Raw genomic sequence first — 17,598 nt, 5'->3', positions numbered from 1 at the left:
GCTTCAACTTATTATGTATTATTCATTTGCTAGAACACAACGGCTAATTATTCCAAATAGTTATATAAGCAGCGACTGACCAACCGGCTTGGCTATTTCAGCTAAACTGAAATTATGAATCTTTGCGAAAGGTGAAAAAGCCAACTCTCCTCTGCTTGTCTTTTGATCTGCTTCTTGTGCTTTTACACATATATTTCTTCATATATATCTATAACATTCTTCTTCTTTCTTTAAGAGTCCCACTTAAGACTAAAATCGTATAAAAAAGCATAATTTCTTCAATTCTGTGCTTGAGTAATCTTTACTTTGCATAGATATAAAAATATTTTTGTAATGAAATTGTATTTTTCCTTGACTAGCAACATTTTCACCTTCTGTTGTTGTTTTAAACTGCATTTTTACCGCAGTCTGGTATTTCCATTAACCAAGTTGCATAAGTTCTGACATAAAACTTTAAAACTCATCTGGAAAGTATTAAAGTATTATAGCTTTACATATTTTACTGTTCATCTGCTAGCAGCTAAGAGTTTCTTACAGTAGTTGAATAAATATTTAAACAGTTGCCTTATTATTATTATTTCTTTTATATTTCTGGAATTAAGCTTTGAGCAACATAATTGGATTAGAGCTAAGTTTTAAATAAATCTTTCTTTGAATATTCCAAAAAAAAATTGTTCTGATTTGTCATTATTATTGTGCTATTTTAAAGGTATTACAAATATTATCTAAAGTGTCTTTAAAAGAACCAGTATTGATTAAAATCTAGGGAATTAAACTTTACAATAATCATTTTCACTATGACACTAAGAGCAGCTACTAACTAAGTAAATTTTAGAGTTGTGCTTTGAGTTTATCCTCCAAAATGATTCTATTCTTACGCGCCGCTCCATGTTTCTATTCGTATTTCCTGTGTCTTCTAAATATTCTTCACACAACTCTCCAACTGATCGATAAAGATGAATACTATTGCCAGCACTTACATTTCCGATTCCCAGTCATACATAAAGTGTTTAGAGAATCGCACTCACTTGAAACATTATACTTATAACGATATAAGGAGTTGATTAAAATCAAAAACTTGAGACTTAAAATTTGGCATTTTCAAAATTTCAAAGGTGTGACCCTTACCATCAACATAGAACCATGGCTTCGTTAGTCAAAATATTAAAAAAAATTTCTAAATGAACAAAATTTAAATACAGAATGAATATAAAGGGCAAACCACGATCAAAATGACATTCCGATTTTAAATTGGGTCAGTTTTCTTCAAGTTATGACAGTTGCAAGTTTGTCAACTCTTTGATCTAGCACAACCGTACCGTTACAAGCGTTTCGGTTCTTGAAAGAGAATTAATTTCAGTTCCGGTACTAAAAATGAAACGGTTGGTTTCGGTTAACGGTTCCAATACCGGTTACGGTGTTATTTCCTGATATAAATAACTTAATATATTTATATATAGATATATAAGCAGTGAATTCTGTTAATTGTTGGAATTGTAACTATTTCCTTTTACTTTCTGTCCTAAACTGATTTAATGAAAGCTTTACAGATTTGGGATAACACGTGTAGTCTCAACTTACAACTTTAAAGCCAGTTCTAGCCAATATATTCGAATCAAAACCTGTTGGGCACAATGAACCTCGAGCTTTCTTTACGCTTACCAAACACACGGAAACAGGTTCTGCTTAATGAGCTGAAAGAGTCGCCTAGAATGATGCTGCTCTTGGACTCAAAGATATTATCGATGGATTCATGGGATTGTGGGGTCATTTTGCGAAATTAGTTAACCGCGAGACGTGATTGAGAATGCTACACTCGGGGGCAACACGGATGCTGCATGTGGCACTTGCCGTGTTCGCAGTGCTGTTTTATTGCGGAGCAAATGGCGAGTTCTATTCGTCGATACATGAGATGTCCAAGGTTTTTGGCTATGAGCAGAAAATGTTGCAGTACATGCAAAAATTCATGGCCGATAATCAGAGTAAATTGGATTTTCTGAAAGCGTAAGTTGCCAGTTGCAAGTGGAACTAATCAACTTTGATACTACAACTCAATCGGCAACTAACATTTAAAACAAACTACAGGCGACTGGACGAGTACGAGCTTGAGCGTAACGAGGCGTTGCAATGGGGCGTGGCATACTTTGAGAGTCCGTTAAACAAATATTTGCTGAGCAAACGGCTGACGGTCGACTGGCAACGTACAACGAATCTCATGGCAGCCACAACGGGCGAAAGTGAGTGGCAAATCCATTTATAACCAAATTTCATTAAGTAAACGTTGCTTTCCTCTCTCTCTCTGTTTCTCTTTCTCTTTCACTTGACAGGGGCACTCGCCCGGTTGCATCAACTGCGCCACAAAAAGTACATGCCCAACGAGAGGGAGCTGGAGGGAGCCATCGATGGATTGCTGCGCTTACAATCCATTTATAGACTGCAAGCGAAGCATGTGGCAGCTGGAATACTGGACGGTGTGTCCTATGGGTAAGCATCTGTCTTAAAGGCTAAACTCACTTAACATCATTCTGACAACATCAAAGCACCCAACTGAATGCCCAACATTGCCTGGACATTGCTCAGCAGGCCTTCCGAGATGAGCACTTGCAGTTAGCTCACGCCTGGCTAATGGAGGCCAACAATCGCCTGTCCATTAACGATCGGCATAAGCTGCAGCCAAAAATTCAGAAGCTGCTGGCTCAGGTCAAGGCCAGGTTCACTAATTATCGAGCTGTCAATGGCACAGTTGAGACCCTTAAATCGGAGAAGGAGCAAGAACACTTGTTGCTCGCTCAATCACAAAGTAATGTCATAAGCAGTGAACTGGAAATTGAAGAGCATCCAGTAAGTTCACCTAAATTACAAAAAATTATAATATTTCTAAGCACTGTTACTTTTTATTTCAAGACTTTAAATTCAACTGGTATTTTACAATATAAGTTTATTTTTTATTAAATAACTAATTTTATTATTACACTTTACTTAATTTAAATAAAAATATGTTTTGTTTGAAATAATCTTTAAAGTCGACTGCCTTAGTTATCGTTAAATCTAAATATATAAAATTCCTTGACCTGACTTACTCAATGACAAAATAAGTTTTTTTTTTTTAAATAGTTGATTTTATTATTATGCTTTAAATAATTTATAAAAATATATTTTTTTAAATTATCTATTAAGTCTTAGTTATCGTTAAATCTCTATAAATAAAATTCCTTGACCAGACTTACTTATGGACAAAATAAGTTTTTTTTTTTAAATAACTATTTTTATTATTATGCTTTAATTAATTTAAAAATATATATATTTTTTTAAAAAATCTTTTAAGTCGACTGCCTTAGTTATCGTTAAATCTCAATATATAAAATTCCTTGACCAGACTCAGTCATGGACAAAATAAGTTTATAATTTTTTTAAATAGCTAATTTTATTAATATGCTTTAATTAATTTAAAAAAATATATATTTTTTAAAATAATCTTTTAAGTCCACTGCCTCAGTTATCGTTAAATGTCTATATATAAAAATCTTTGACCTAACTTACTCACTGACTGATCATTGCACAGCCCAAACCATATGACCTAGAAGACTGAAATTTTCATATATTATAAATATTTCTTAAAAAATCAATCGATTAATTACAACAGCCCGTGCCCGAGGATTTGAGGAAGTTAAGTGAATTCGACGCCTATCGTTACACCTGCAGTGGCCACATCAAGACCACTCCTGGAGAGCAGCGTCATCTGCGTTGTGGCTATCTCACGGAGACGCATCCTTTCTTGCTGCTGGCACCACTTAAGGTCGAGGAACTGAGCGATGATCCGCTGCTCCTGCTCTACCACGAGGTCATTTATCAGAGTGAAATCGATACGATAACTGAACTGACAAGGAATAAGATTAAACGTGCCACTGTTACGGGTCTGAACTCATCGGTTGTGTCCAATGCTCGCACTAGTCAGTTCACCTTTATTCCCAAGACACGTCACAAGGTGCTGAGAACCATAGATCAGCGTGTGGCAGATATGACAGATCTCAATATGGGTATGTTTTCATATTTGAAAGATGGAGTTTGTATAAAAAAAGAGATGTTTGCTTTGTAGAATTTGCTGAGGATCATCAGTTCTCCAACTATGGCATAGGTGGACACTATGCTCAGCACATGGACTGGTTTTATCAGCATGCCGTAAGTATTTAAGATGAGATTGAATTGAATTATTATAAGATTGATTAACTTTAAATGCAAATCTGTAACACTTTAATATCTTTGCTAGTTTGAGACCAACCAGGTGTCCTTTCCCGAAATGGGCAATCGCATTGCCACCGTACTTTTTTATGTGAGTTGCCTTTTGTATATTTGCCAATGTCAAACCACTTCAATTACTCGAATTTTATTCACAGCTTACTGATGTGGCACAGGGCGGTGGCACCGCCTTTCCCATTATAAAGCAATTACTAAAGCCAGAGAAATATGCGGGTACGTGTCCTGTCGACTTGTTGAGCTATACCCCAAAATTCTGATTATATTTTATTTTCGTATTTTAGCCGTTTTTTGGTATAACCTGCATGCCTCGGGCGTGGGCGATGTTCGTGTCCAACATGGCGCCTGCCCCATCATTGTAGGCTCCAAATGGGGTAAGACTGTTCAGACCAATGTCTTAACCTTACCTAACCGCTATTTATTTTTTATTTAGTACTAAATCGCTGGATACGCGAGTTCGTTCAGTCAGATCGACGTCCCTGCGAGTTGTGGGATGATTCTCTGATCACGATGAATCAACTTTTAGAGCTAAGTAAAAAATTGGAGGATAAGTAAATGAGACGATTATATTAAAATAAAGTGAATAAAAGACAATTCGTTTGATTCGTGAAGCCTCTCAAGTTGAGTTGACTCCGTTTAAATAGTTGACTTTATTGGTTTATGCCAGTTTTACATTCATAATCCATCTAATTTAAATTCAACATTTATATTTGACTCGACTTACTTTGCCTTTGGCTTGCAGCTGCAAGTTTCTAAAATATTCTGTTTTTCAGTTACAGACTGTCTGCTTATCTTCCGTTAATAATAATAATCATAATAATAATTATAATATGTGTGTATTTGAGTAAATTCAATATGATTTAAAAACAAACATTTATATAAAGTATTTGATGCTAGCAAAATCTTATTTTCGCATATGTATAACATTTGAGACACTAAAACAACATTGCATCAAAACATTTATATTTTTTTTGGTTCCTTTTTCTACTTTTTTTTTAAATATTTTTTTTTATTGGTTTTTTTATGAGCCTTTGGTGACTTTGCTTTTTCATTAATAAAATAGTTCAGTTATTTAGTTTAGTTGCAAACTAAGTTTTGCATTTTAAAGGACACCAAGTGAAAGTTCATTTTGTTTTTTTTTTTATTTTTTTACTTTTTGACTATGCAGTTAAACTTGTGTAGAAAATTGTTAAATTCGCATTTTTTTTGTAAGTTTTCCATGTATTTTCTTGTATTATTCTTTGCTTGGTTTTTGTTAGCATATGCAAAGTTATTTGTGGTGGGCGTTTTGCTGCTAGTTTTATTATTTCTTATCATTTCTTTTGTTTTGTTTTTAGTGCACAAGTAAACACTTCCAAAGGGATTGTCTTATAGGGTTGACATTTACATACATCGATATACAAATAGTTGTAGATAAATATATATATTTATAGTTTTATAGTTTTGTGTGCTTGTAAGTATGTGTATATTCATATTGTTCAGTTTGATAACCACACTTAAAATTTCACTAATTTATTTCTTGCATTAAATTGATTCATTTAACTTAACTTAGAACTCTTCACCTTCTGCCTTATGTTTATTGAAATTACAGTTTCTTCTCTATATATATTTAATTACCATTTTCTTTTGTTTATATTTTTTATACACTTATAAACAGTTATATAATTCTGAATGCGGTAAGTTCACATCAATATATGTATGTATTTTGTATACTTGTACTTATATGTACTCTTTTAATATATAATTCTCATAAATTTGATTAGACATTCATTTTGTGTAATTTGAGTTGTTTGCAATGCTCTTTTGATATATACGCACATTTGTCAGTTGGTTATGTATTTTTAAGTATTTGTTTTAAAACTGGAATATGTATTTTTTGTCTGAAACTCACATCAAGATATATTGCCCATTGAGGGGCTACAAATATGCATTTCCCTTACGACTTGGTTGCACTTCATCTCAGAAACATCGATACTCATCACGTGCCCATCTTCCCCTCCATTTTAGCTGTTCAAATTGTACAGCTTAGATCTCGTAATTGCGAAATTTATTGGCCACATCTGTGTTCTCAGTGCCCCACTCGGCCTTGCGGCTGCCGTAGTAGAGGGCGGCCCCGCCCTCCGAGGCCCGTCGATGGGCCGGATTCGGGGAGGCGGCTGTTAGGCCTCCGCTGCTGCAACCTGCTCCAGGTGGACCGGCTGCGGTTCCGGGTTCGGGTAGCATGCGATCCTTGGTTTTTGGTGTGGCCCAATGCATGGACTTTGATTGAATTGAAAATAATTATTAGTTAGTTTGACTACCGTTCATCAATCATAATTAAGTTCAGATTTGAAGCAGCTAATGCATTTGGTGTGCTCTGATTTGGATTTGTGTTGGAAATGGAATCACAGATGCATTAGCTACTCCTCAGTTATTTGCATGCAAGGCGTACACACACTTGGAACACTTTTGGATGAAGAGGCACATACAAAAAATACCATAGAAAAAGGTAAATAGTGGAGGTTACCGGGCGACCAGAATCAGGCTTTAAGATAGGAGTTTAAATTATAGTTTGTTGCAAGTTTATGCTAAATTTAAGATCATATTTTGCACATGTTTTAATAGTATAAATAGTTGAGGTTTGCTTATCCTGTGTGCCGTTTAGTGCCAAAGTCGAAACTAATTACTCAAACATAAACAAAAACCCGACCGCTGTGGCCATAAAACTATGCTGTGTCCAAGGCCAAAAAATAAAATGGCAACACGTTCCCAAATTGCAGGTAACCACAAACAAAACCAAAGTGCAGCCAATGTAATTTGTATGCAAAAGCCAATTTATGAGCTGGCCAACACTCTCAATGAGAGTAATTTAAGCAGGATGTACTCGGATTTGCAACGGGACAGCCTTGATGGCCACAACAATTCACAACGGAAATTAGCACAAAACGCGAACTGGAAACTCGGACTCGGACTCGGAGTTGCAACTAATAACATTAAATATGCAACAATGCGACTTATTTCATTAGTTGCGAGCGGAGACGAGAGTACCATTAAATTATATTGAACTACGAGTAGCACAGCTAAACATATAAATAAATAAATAAATAAACTGCACTAACGGCACTCGGAATACACAGTTTCTCTTTTAGTGTCTACATTTTTTAAAGGGTTTTGAAGTTTACTTCTCTGCATTTTTTTTCTGTCTTGGATTTATTTAGCTGTATTCCTGGCGCATACGCATACCTCTTTATCCACTTTCTCGGCAATTGTGTATCTTCTCACCTGGCCGACGTGCTCCTTCATACCCAGCCACTGTTTGTAGCTCATTGAAATGCCACTGTTGCGCCACTTGTCGTAGACGGCGCGTTTCTCCGGATCGCATAGCGTCTCCTTGGCCTCCTGCAAGAGCATTCAAAAACAAATACTCAACATGTTTATTTCTATCGTCAAACAAAAGTCAAATTTGCTCAAGTCCCAAATAAACAGCATAAAAGACTTCTGTTGTCTTTGCCTTGCATTATAATCAATTTCCGTAGCATACTTATTAGCTGGCCCGAGATTCACACACACACACACACACTGAATGCTAGACAAACACTTTGAAACGCACAAGTGGGTTTGATAGCGTATCTGGCCATGATACGTGTTTATATATATATACATATATATCTATGTGTATCTACACTGATAAATACAATGTTCTAAAATCAAGATTTTGGGGTCAAAACTAAGAATTTTGGTCAAAAAAATGCGAGAACATAAAATTCTTAGATTAAGAAAACACATCTCTGTTTTGAGAACATTTTAAATAAGATCAAGTTCTTATTTTAACAATAAATTTTCATAAAATTAAAATCAAAAAAAAAATTATTAAAATTAAAAATATTTTTTTAAATTTATAATTCTTTTTGTCTTGGTAATTTAATTAATGTTACTTAAGTTTAATACTGCTTCACAACTGAAACGGTTTCTCTAACCAGAGCGCCAATGTTCTTGATTTTAGAAGTTGATCTTTTTTTTCAGTGTACATACTACTTTTAGGAAATTGCCGCCTACTAGCAAGCCTTGTTTGATATTCAAAGCTCACACGTCCAAGTACGCCCTGTCACCCGCATACACACACATACACACACACACACACACTCTCCCTTGCACACACATTTACTTTGCTGAGATTTTATTGGCGTCTTTGTTGCTGATGATTCTTACATGATAATCAATTATTTCACTACTCATTGACTATGTGGGTCAGCATGCAACCATGCAGAGTTTTTCCATTTTCCGCTAGCTGGTTGCTGGCTTATTTTTCTTTAATTAATTTCACCCTTCAGCTATTGGCCATAAAAGCTTGAATTTGCCTTTAAATTTATCAAGCCAGAAAGCTTTGAGTCGAGCACAACTGTCAAATTCATTGATTACATAAACCCTTGCCCTTTCAGCTGTCTTGTTGCATAAAAATCAAATAAAATTTATATTTATTTTGTTGAATATTGATCTTTATAAAAAGTTACTTTTTCAGTAACGAAATAAATAAATAAATATGAAAAGCTATTTATTGTACACTGACAAGTGAATAAAATTTGCAATTTTAAAGCGGTAGTCAATGTCGTTTCCAGCTGCCAGCTAAATTTATAGAATATTGTATATACCAAAAAAAATGTATAAAAGGAATTAGGTGTCAAAAAATCATTACCCTCTAATATATGGAGGAATATACAATTTTAAATAGTTGACATCGGTGGCTGTCGATTGTTCGATTGTTATTAAGAAAGTTGAAAGTTGAAATTATATAAATATTTCATTTAATTGTAGCTAAACAATTATTATAAAAATATTAATATTAGATTTATCTCTACGTCTTTATTAGCAATTTCTTACTGTGTTCCAACACTTCAAACAATTTAAGTTAGCTGGTTGGACACATTAAATCTCAGCATTTCAGTTGAGCCTCTGCTTTATGGCATTTGTTTTATGGTTTCACGTTGCAGCGTCCATAAAAAACTGCTATTAATCTGACTACAGTCGGTGCATATGTTCGACTAATATACACACACACACACACACACTCTGCGAGTTAGAGAGTAAACTTTACGAGCTGCAAATTGTATTTACGGTTTTTATGGTAACTTTGAGCTGTGCTGTCAGTCCCGTTACAATCCTACACAAAAGGAGACTTCCGCTCGACTTGTTGCTGTTACAGTTACTCTAACTGTTACTGTTACCAATCGTGTTGGCCCAAACGCATAACCAGTTTTATTGTTGCTGTAGCTGACAGGAATCTAATGAGCAGCGACAGATGTAGAAGAAGAAAAAGGAGGACAAACAAACGGCAACTGTTTGGCAAAGTTTGTGTCGTTCCCTTTCGGGAAGTTAGCTAACAATAGTGACATACACACACACGTACACACGCACACACACACACACACGTACACACATCACATGCGTTTTTATGCTTTCTGCGCTGACAGCGTACAAAATCAATAATCCTTTTCAAATTCAAAATATGTATGTCAATCTCTCAAGAGCGATCTCTATTACCAGCTCACAACCACGACCACGCCCCTTGCTGTTTGCCTTTCCTTTTGTTGTGCGTAAAATTCAATTTGAGGTGGAGTGTAAATGATGTGTGTGTGTGTGTGTGAAAACTTTAATCAACTGTCAGGCAAACATGTTTGGCATGTTCCACGCACACTCTCCTTGTACGTCTGCGTATTTGTGTGTGTGTGTGTGTGTACTTGGCTTTCTTTTTAATTACGCTAACTGTCTGCTTTTACTTGCAAATTGATATGGCAAGCTCGAACAGATCAGCAAATGCCTTGCAGCCCACTTGTAACCCTGAAATGAAAACATGTTTTCTCTCAGCGTTATCAGCCATTACCCCACCTCCGCTTCTCCGCTCCTCCGCTCCTCCCCTCTCGCCCACTCCCATTGAAGTTGCCAACACAAACATATTGCCCCCGAAGCGTAAATGTTGTGGGTCGCCCCTCGCGTTCAGCTTAAGGACTCACCTGGCACTTTATTAAATATGCAAAATGCTCAACGTTTGCCTTTTCTTTTTTGTTGCTGCCACTTTTCTTGTTTTTTATTTTATTTTTCATTATTTTTATTATAATTTTTTTTTCTTGCTTATTCACATTGTTGCTTACCTTTAGCTGCTGGAACTTGGCCTCGGCATCCTTGTCGCCGCTGTTCTTATCGGGATGATACTGAAGAGCCAGCGCCTTGTACTCGGCCTGAATCTGCTCCGGCTGTGGAGGGCAGAAAATGGCGTAAATTAAGTAAATTGCAATAAAGCATTCTCTTTTAGCCGTAAATTAACTAAGCATTTTGTGGCATACATTTTTAAAATGAAACAGACTTGTATTACATAATAAATATAAACATTTTATGCTTATTTCAAAATGAATAGCATATAAGGAAGTTGACTCACTCAAAGTGCAGAAAGTCAAATCAACTGGGATTTGGTAGCTGTAACCACATGACAGCTAAAGCAGCCCGAGTCTCAGTTGACAGGGCTTTAGAATCGAGACATCCCGTGTGGGCGGATGTGATAAAAACGAATAGCAATCTAACAAAAGCAGAGCGGTGAGAGCCGGAAACTATTGTGTCTAAATCAAAACCACTTAATGTAATAGAATTGCAATAGCATTCGTATTTAAACGCATCTAATGCGAGCCAAGTTTGTTGGCGAAATTAAAAAACTTTTTCGGCTCACCAAAGTGTTTTGTTTTTATGCATTGAGGCGACCTTGAAAGCAATTATGGCTAAAAACAGTACAAACAATTGAAAATTAATTAAGCCAAAGTGTCTGCAACAAGTTGCTGACAGCATCAGCTTATTGCAAAGAGCCAAACAACCAAACAACCAGTCAACTGCTGTTGGCCAAGTTAAGCGGCTGCCCAGGCGATTTGACAGTTGTCATCAGAATGACAATAACAACAACATCAACAGGCATAAAAGCGCATTAAAAGTCCATTCAAATGTTGCACAGCAGACGCCTGCGAGGGGTGCTTCAAACTTCAACACAAAAGCCTCTTGTTTTTAAATGTATTGTAAGAGAAAATGGATTTTCGCGCACAATGCACACAGATGCCCAGCATGTGAATAAAATACAGTCAGTTAGTTTGTCAGTTAGTCAGCCCGTCAGCGTCGTTCTTTTGTCTTCTGTTGCCAGCAAATATTTACTCTGCATGACTGAAGTATTGACATAAATCTGCCAAAGGCATCAGCAACTCATTGTTTATGGGAATATTTGTCAGGCAACTAGATTCAGCATCGCAGTAGAGGCCAATAAGTTATTTAATATGCAGAGGAATAGCATCGTTCCATTTTCTCATGCCTTGATTTTCAACTAAGGGCAACGAGTCGTATAATTAATTTCGGCGCAATTAATATTACTCATACGCACGGCAACAGCAGACCAACAAATTATATTGACACAGACTAGGACATTACATGCTTGGTTATCAGACACACACACACACACACACACCCTCTTATACAGACACACTCACACACATACACACTCCTATAATTAACTAAATGAATCTCTGGCACATCCATCGGTTGTGGCTTCTGTTTGCATTCCTGTGCGAATACGTGTGTTGGAAGTCTTTGAATTTCCATGGCCATTGAATCATGATATGTCATCAAACACACACACTCATAGAAGTACATTGAAATATACAGTTTATTTCAATTTGCGTCATATATCAATGGAAATGCAAGAAGGGGAAGATGAGGTAACAAATAATATGTTGTCATGTGAAATTTTGAATTTCTCTCAACCAATTAGCAACAGTATAATAGATTGTCTAATATACAATAGAAGCAAATACAAAACAACGAATAAAATAAAACAACTTTAGCTCTAGAATGAACTATATTTTGAGATTCTCTCGTACCACAAATCGTGATTAATTTAGAAAATATATTTAAATGCGTAAGCAACAGAATTTGATTGATTTTTAAGTAAATCAAAAATAATAAGCGCTATCTCGAAGTCAAATGAGTTTTATTCTATTGTATAAGAAAGTGCATTATCTTGACTAATTATACGAAAATTATAAATATCAATAATAATTAATTTGGAATATTCCTCGTGTATATAGTTGACATTTTAAGTGAATTGAATTGAGAAAGTACTCTGACGCCATCAACTGTAATAATTGCATAATGCAATGCAATTTAATTGCCAATTAAAATCGAGTTGCTCGATTAATATGCATTGCCATGAAATTAACTATAGCAAATTTCCGTTTCTGATAATGCCAGAAGCTGTGAGACAAATGTACTACATACTCATAAATATGCAAATGAGCTCGTAGCCCGAAATCCAATTGGACTGCACACAGTTTTCCCATCGTGTATAGATATATAAATAAGTTTATACTCATATGGCAGCTGTAGTTTTGTGTGGATCTGACATATGCAAATTGACGGTAGAGAACCTCACATAGGTTTATCTGGACACAATGGTAAGCTCATCTGTACGAGAATAGATGGCAGAGAGCCTCTGAGCTCTCTATTGCAAACAATTCAATTCATTTGCTGACCAGACAATTGATCCACTGAGCAGTTGCCATAATAATGGCGACAAACTGAGGCGTTTGAATTGTTGCAATTTCATTGGGGCAACAAGCTGGACAATTCAGAAAATGTCAGACTTCAACTATTGATAAAATAAAATCAGAAAAATTATTTCCAAACTTGTTATTTTACTTTTTACACTCATACATTCATTTATCCTAAAACTCTAAATACACGCATTAAAAATTAGTCTCTTTTTATCATATAAATAATTGATTTTTATACTCATTTTGAGCGTTTTTTGTTAACGGACAGACAGGTTGGACCTTAGTTTCTGTAGCGATAATAATAAATTTAACTGCGAAAACATTTCTGACCCTCCAAGGACCTTTCCATCTTTTATCATCATGTCTGTCTGTACCCTTATCACCTGTGAGAGCTCGTGCATAATTCAATATGTGGCACAACATGATGCAATGGACAGCTTGAAAAATTGCCAAAACTAATATGTTTACGGGTAGAAAATTGCAAACATTTTTCATGCCAATGAATTTAATTCAGCTCACACCAAGACTGGAAGAGAAAATTGTAGCCTCCAGCTATTTGAGTGCTTTTAATTTTGTTATTGAAATTTTCCAAGCCACAAAATATAGTAAGCCTGAAGCGAATGTCATGACAAGAAATCCAGCTCAATAAAATGGTTGAAAAGCCAACATAATGCTTTGAAAATCGCACTTAAAGTGTTTTAGTGTCAACAAAGAGGAGACTTAGGGTAAGTGCCATCTCTGCTGAATAAAAGGAGGAAGGACGAGTACGAGTTGAGTAATGTCGAGTCGGTTAACACTCGGGCACAGAATACTAAACAAAATAATTGCCAGGCTTAAGAAAACCCACACACAAAAACAAATATATACAAGAAAGCAAACTAAGCCAAAAGTTTCAAGTTAATTAAAGGGCTTAGAGTGAAGCCAAAAAGTTGTTTGGCCAGAATCAAGCCAACAGCTTTCCCCACAGACTCAGGCAATGAGCATTTAATTGGCACTTATGAGACTACTACTTAGTTGCAACTCTTTGCCTTCAAGTCTGTCAAACTGCGACTCTGATTGAGAAATAGAAACATTTTCAGAATCTCAATCTGTCTGCGATTGCGATGCGTAATTGAAACTAATTCTCAAAGCAAATGCCTCGACACTCAAAGCCAAATCAGCAGACGTCAAGTTGTATTTGATTTCATCTGGTATCTCAGTCTATCTTGCTATCTCTGTCTCTATCTTAATCTTGTTGTATCTTTATCTCTTGCTGTCTGGGCTGGAAATGCGTCCTCTTTGCGGTTGCCATTTTCATCACTTCATCGTATCTCATTTTGGCGTGTGAAAATTGAGACTGACAAAAGTTCTCGAACTTAATTCAATTTAATTCTAATTACAAACTTTGACAGCAACTGTTAATGACAATGTTGTTGTTGCTTGATAATTATTTTGGTTTTTGTAGCTTAGCTAATTATTTTCTTAGCTAATTATTGCTTATATTTATAATTATACTTTAAATCTTACCGATGAGGTCTCATCGCATTGAAGCAGAGCATAAAAGTCCTCGTTAGGATTACGTTTATAATTGATTATGGCATCCACGGCACTCATTTTGACGGAGTTTCTCTTAACGGCGAGTTGAAGTTAACTGAATTTCAAGATTAAATTTCAATTAAAAAATTATTTATGAACAATATCATTTTATATATATTCTTGAATTATAAATTCTAAACACGTTTTTGGCTTTTTGCTCTGATTCATTTGTGAATAACTAAATAATAACAGTTCCGTTGAATCTTAACTCATGCCTTTCAAAGGTCTTATGCGTTCCGTAACGAACCGAACTGTATTAAACCAACAAAAGTAAAAGCAACAAATGACCTTCGCGGTACAAACAAAAACGAAAGGAATAATAAAAATCTAAAATACATAAAATACATTTATTTATGTTTTTTTTTTCTTTAAGTCACTTGCACTTAGCATTCAGATGCTTAAAAACAACAGTAAACATTAATACGCCGCAATAACAACATTTTTTGTTTGTTGCTTCGCGCTCTCGAAATCAAAACAATTTAACACAAGTGCCCCGAATGCCACTCAAGCCAAACACAGAGGCTAAAGTTGTGATTGTGATTGTGACTGCACATAAAGCTTAAACTCTGCCTGTCTCACTATCTCTCACACTCTCTCACACTTTCTCTTTCTTGCTGTCGCTCTCTGTTTGCACTTTTGTAACAAGTTGTAGATTTGTAGTAAGTTGATTATTATTATTATTATTATTATTACATTTGGAAGCGCTCACGTTGTGACTGGCAACACGTCGAAATTCAAACTGCCAAAGGCTTTGGGTCGACTCGGCTGGGGCTCTGTTTGATTTGGCTTGGCTTACACACTGGAAGAGCTTGCATCTATCTCTGACAGAGAAAGAGAGATAGAGAGAGAGCGCGCTCCAGTTTCAGCGAACTTTCAAGCACTTTTGACATTTCTGGCCGCCTTCCAGTGACAAGTGATAAGCGCGCTCAGTTTCAGCTTTTGAATGTTAGCGTGTAAGACACCAACAACAGTTGGCCAGCAGCTGATTTATAACTGGTTAAGTGCTGAGTCTGGGTTAAACCTATATTATGCAGCTGACTCAGCGCAGCAGGTAAAGTACCCAACTTCTAGAATCAATCAACCTGTTTTTCATTATAAAAATCAAAGTCAAGCGAACGGTTGCACTCGCTAAGCTTTCAAGTTTGTTTGGCTTCCAGCTAAAAAGCTTTCTTAAGTGTGCTTTGCTATAAAAGCGCTGAAGAGCTTTCGTTTATGGTTTGTGCCATAAATTTAACAGCACACACTTGTTGCCCTACAAAAAACCACAAATGTTTCGAATTTTTCTTCAAATTTTTGGGCACATTTTCCGGCACGCCAGCATGAGTTAAGATTCGTCAATCTGTGGTCATCTAAAGTGCGTGGGCCGCACGTTCCAATCGAATGACAGAAAATCGCTTTTCAAATTAAAAGCGGCAGTCAAGTGTGAAAAATGCCAGCAAACTTTGCAGCAAACCGAATCGAAAACGAAATTTGCGAAAACTGTTGCATACTTTTGGGTGGCGGGCAAAAAGGCAGACCTCGAACTTTTCATAGACCCCATGAACAGTTATGTTCGGCCCGAAAATAATTTCCGCCCATAAATCATCATAATGGCAAAAGGCCCAGGACATGGTCGGTATGTTGGTTCGTAGGTAGGCAAAGGCAATGAAGATGAGACCGTTTGACAGGCAGCATAGAGTCCAACGAGGACATACGCACTCAGTGGGTGTATGTGACGTCTACAAATTGAACTACCCCCTACTTACAAATACATACGAAACTCACACAGCGGATAGTACGAATTGAAACAGTCCGAAACGAAACGTAACGTTTTAATTAGAGCAAAGAGCTAAGCAACTATTTATTTCCATTTCTGTTTGGTCTGTTAGCAGGAGAACCCGCAGGCAGCCAACAATACACAGATGACCAGCATTAGACAGAGACAGAGACAGCGACAGAGATACAGACAGAGACAGAAAGGGCACAGCAAGGATTGCAAGCGATTGCAAGGACATATTGCTTGTCGTGTGTCCATTTTTTGTGCATTTGTTATCCTCGTACTCCATCTAGTTGAAAGCAAAATCGCAACTCAAACAATTCGTGTGGCCAAGGGACTGTAACACAATTTGATAGAGTCGGTATTTGTTAAGGAATCGAGTGGAGTGTTGAGCAGCTTTAGAATGTTGGACTAGGGTTAAAATTTCGGAATTTATAGCAACTTTTCAGATTATTTACAAGCAAATATTTCGGCATTATTAAGAGATTTTTTTAACAGCAAATAAAAAGGCTTAAGAAGGTTTTATGACTTTTAAAAAGAAGGCACTTTTCTTTAAAATCCTGTTAAATTTTAATTGGATTAAATTTTTTTTATATTGATACTTTTTTCGATACATTATACGTCAAAGTGAGATTTAAACTTTGAATAAAATGCTTAAATTATTTGTATTATATTTAAACCGATTTACACAACAAATTGTACAGTTTTTAAGACCTGCCATTCAGTCCGACTGACCGATGTAGTGCATTGTAGTACATTTTCCATAAGTCGAGAAAAATGAATCGTGTTCTGTTTTACATCTCAGCGTCAATTGGCAACATTTTCCATTTGCCGCATTGTCGATTGTCACATGAGTCAAACCATGCTAGCAAAACGCATTAAGGCTTTCCCTCTTCCCCACCCCCTCTCCCCTCTCCCGACTGTGTTCTGCTCTTTATCATTTGGTCTGTGGCAGATCCTAGGTCAACGCAAGTCAACGACACTCGCCAGAGGGAGACGCATTGCATGGAACGACAGCTTGTTGGTTTATAATAAAAAGTACTTCAATTACTTTGTGCAATTTTCAACTGTGTAACTGTGTGATAAACAGAGTAAGTCAAGGCCAAAGGGGGGAGAGCCGGGTGAGTGGGCGGTGGTTATTTTCCGCTTGCATCCTCTCGTGTGTGTGTGAGTTTTTCTTTATGTGCTTCTCTTTATTAATACACTAAACAAATGGGTTACGTTGATTTGATAGCGCCTTTAGGGTTTTCAATTCAAATAAATAAGTATTTATAAGTATTCTCATCAAATAAAGAACCTTTGGGTACCATAATTCTTGAGCAATTTGGTTGCGATTAAGTTAAGAACAATTCATAAGAGTATTCAATTGTCGACACTATATATATATATAGATATATAGCTGCTCTTTTCTTGTTTATTGTTTATTACTTTTCGCGACTGTCTTCGCTTTGTTTTATT

The 17,598-nt window shown here is 36.1% G+C and overlaps 2 protein-coding genes across 3 annotated transcripts; one reads left to right on the top strand and one right to left on the bottom strand.

Annotated features, from left to right (window-relative positions):
* Positions 1-1,807: 1,807 nt before the first annotated feature.
* Positions 1,808-4,856, top strand: LOC117789463 (prolyl 4-hydroxylase subunit alpha-2). Its single transcript, XM_034628494.1, has 10 exons — positions 1,808-2,004; positions 2,086-2,237; positions 2,328-2,484; positions 2,541-2,841; positions 3,644-4,037; positions 4,097-4,179; positions 4,268-4,330; positions 4,395-4,470; positions 4,539-4,628; positions 4,688-4,856. Exons 1-10 carry the CDS (start codon positions 1,808-1,810, stop codon positions 4,807-4,809), a joined length of 1,635 nt encoding a protein of 544 aa, XP_034484385.1. The 3' UTR covers positions 4,810-4,856.
* Positions 4,853-15,193, bottom strand: LOC117791163 (J domain-containing protein). 2 transcript variants are annotated; one of them, XM_034630840.1, is made up of 5 exons: positions 15,078-15,193; positions 14,316-14,439; positions 10,380-10,481; positions 7,477-7,632; positions 4,853-6,513 (listed from the first exon to the last, which is right to left on the bottom strand). In XM_034630840.1, the coding sequence occupies exons 2-5, from the start codon at positions 14,400-14,402 to the stop codon at positions 6,280-6,282; spliced, it is 579 nt and encodes a 192-aa protein (XP_034486731.1). In that variant the 5' UTR covers positions 14,403-14,439; positions 15,078-15,193; the 3' UTR covers positions 4,853-6,279. The 2 variants fall into 2 exon arrangements, with proteins under 2 accessions (XP_034486731.1, XP_034486730.1); XM_034630839.1 differs by having other exon boundaries at positions 7,516-7,632.
* Between the last annotated feature and the right edge of the window lie 2,405 nt (positions 15,194-17,598).

Source organism: Drosophila innubila, assembly GCF_004354385.1.
Source record: "Drosophila innubila isolate TH190305 chromosome 3R unlocalized genomic scaffold, UK_Dinn_1.0 2_E_3R, whole genome shotgun sequence".
Classification (NCBI taxonomy): domain Eukaryota; kingdom Metazoa; phylum Arthropoda; class Insecta; order Diptera; family Drosophilidae; genus Drosophila; species Drosophila innubila.
The sequence above is the reverse complement of the archived record's forward strand: the minus strand, read 5'-3'. Positions and strand labels throughout refer to the sequence as shown.

Bases quoted from the DNA above. Each gene is read 5' to 3' on its own strand.
- LOC117789463 (XM_034628494.1), top strand. From the start codon at position 1,808: ATGCTACACTCGGGGGCAACACGGATGCTGCATGTGGCACTTGCCGTG. The intron at 2,005-2,085 runs GTAAGTTGCCAG...AACAAACTACAG, and splicing joins AAATTGGATTTTCTGAAAGC to GCGACTGGACGAGTACGAGC. The intron at 4,629-4,687 runs GTAAGACTGTTC...TTTTTTATTTAG, and splicing joins CATTGTAGGCTCCAAATGGG to TACTAAATCGCTGGATACGC.
- LOC117791163 (XM_034630840.1), bottom strand. From the start codon at position 14,402: ATGAGTGCCGTGGATGCCATAATCAATTATAAACGTAATCCTAACGAG. The intron at 10,482-14,315 runs GTAAGATTTAAA...TGCCCTCCACAG, and splicing joins AATGCGATGAGACCTCATCG to CCGGAGCAGATTCAGGCCGA. The intron at 6,514-7,476 runs GTATGCGTATGC...ATTCAATCAAAG, and splicing joins CCGAGAAAGTGGATAAAGAG to TCCATGCATTGGGCCACACC.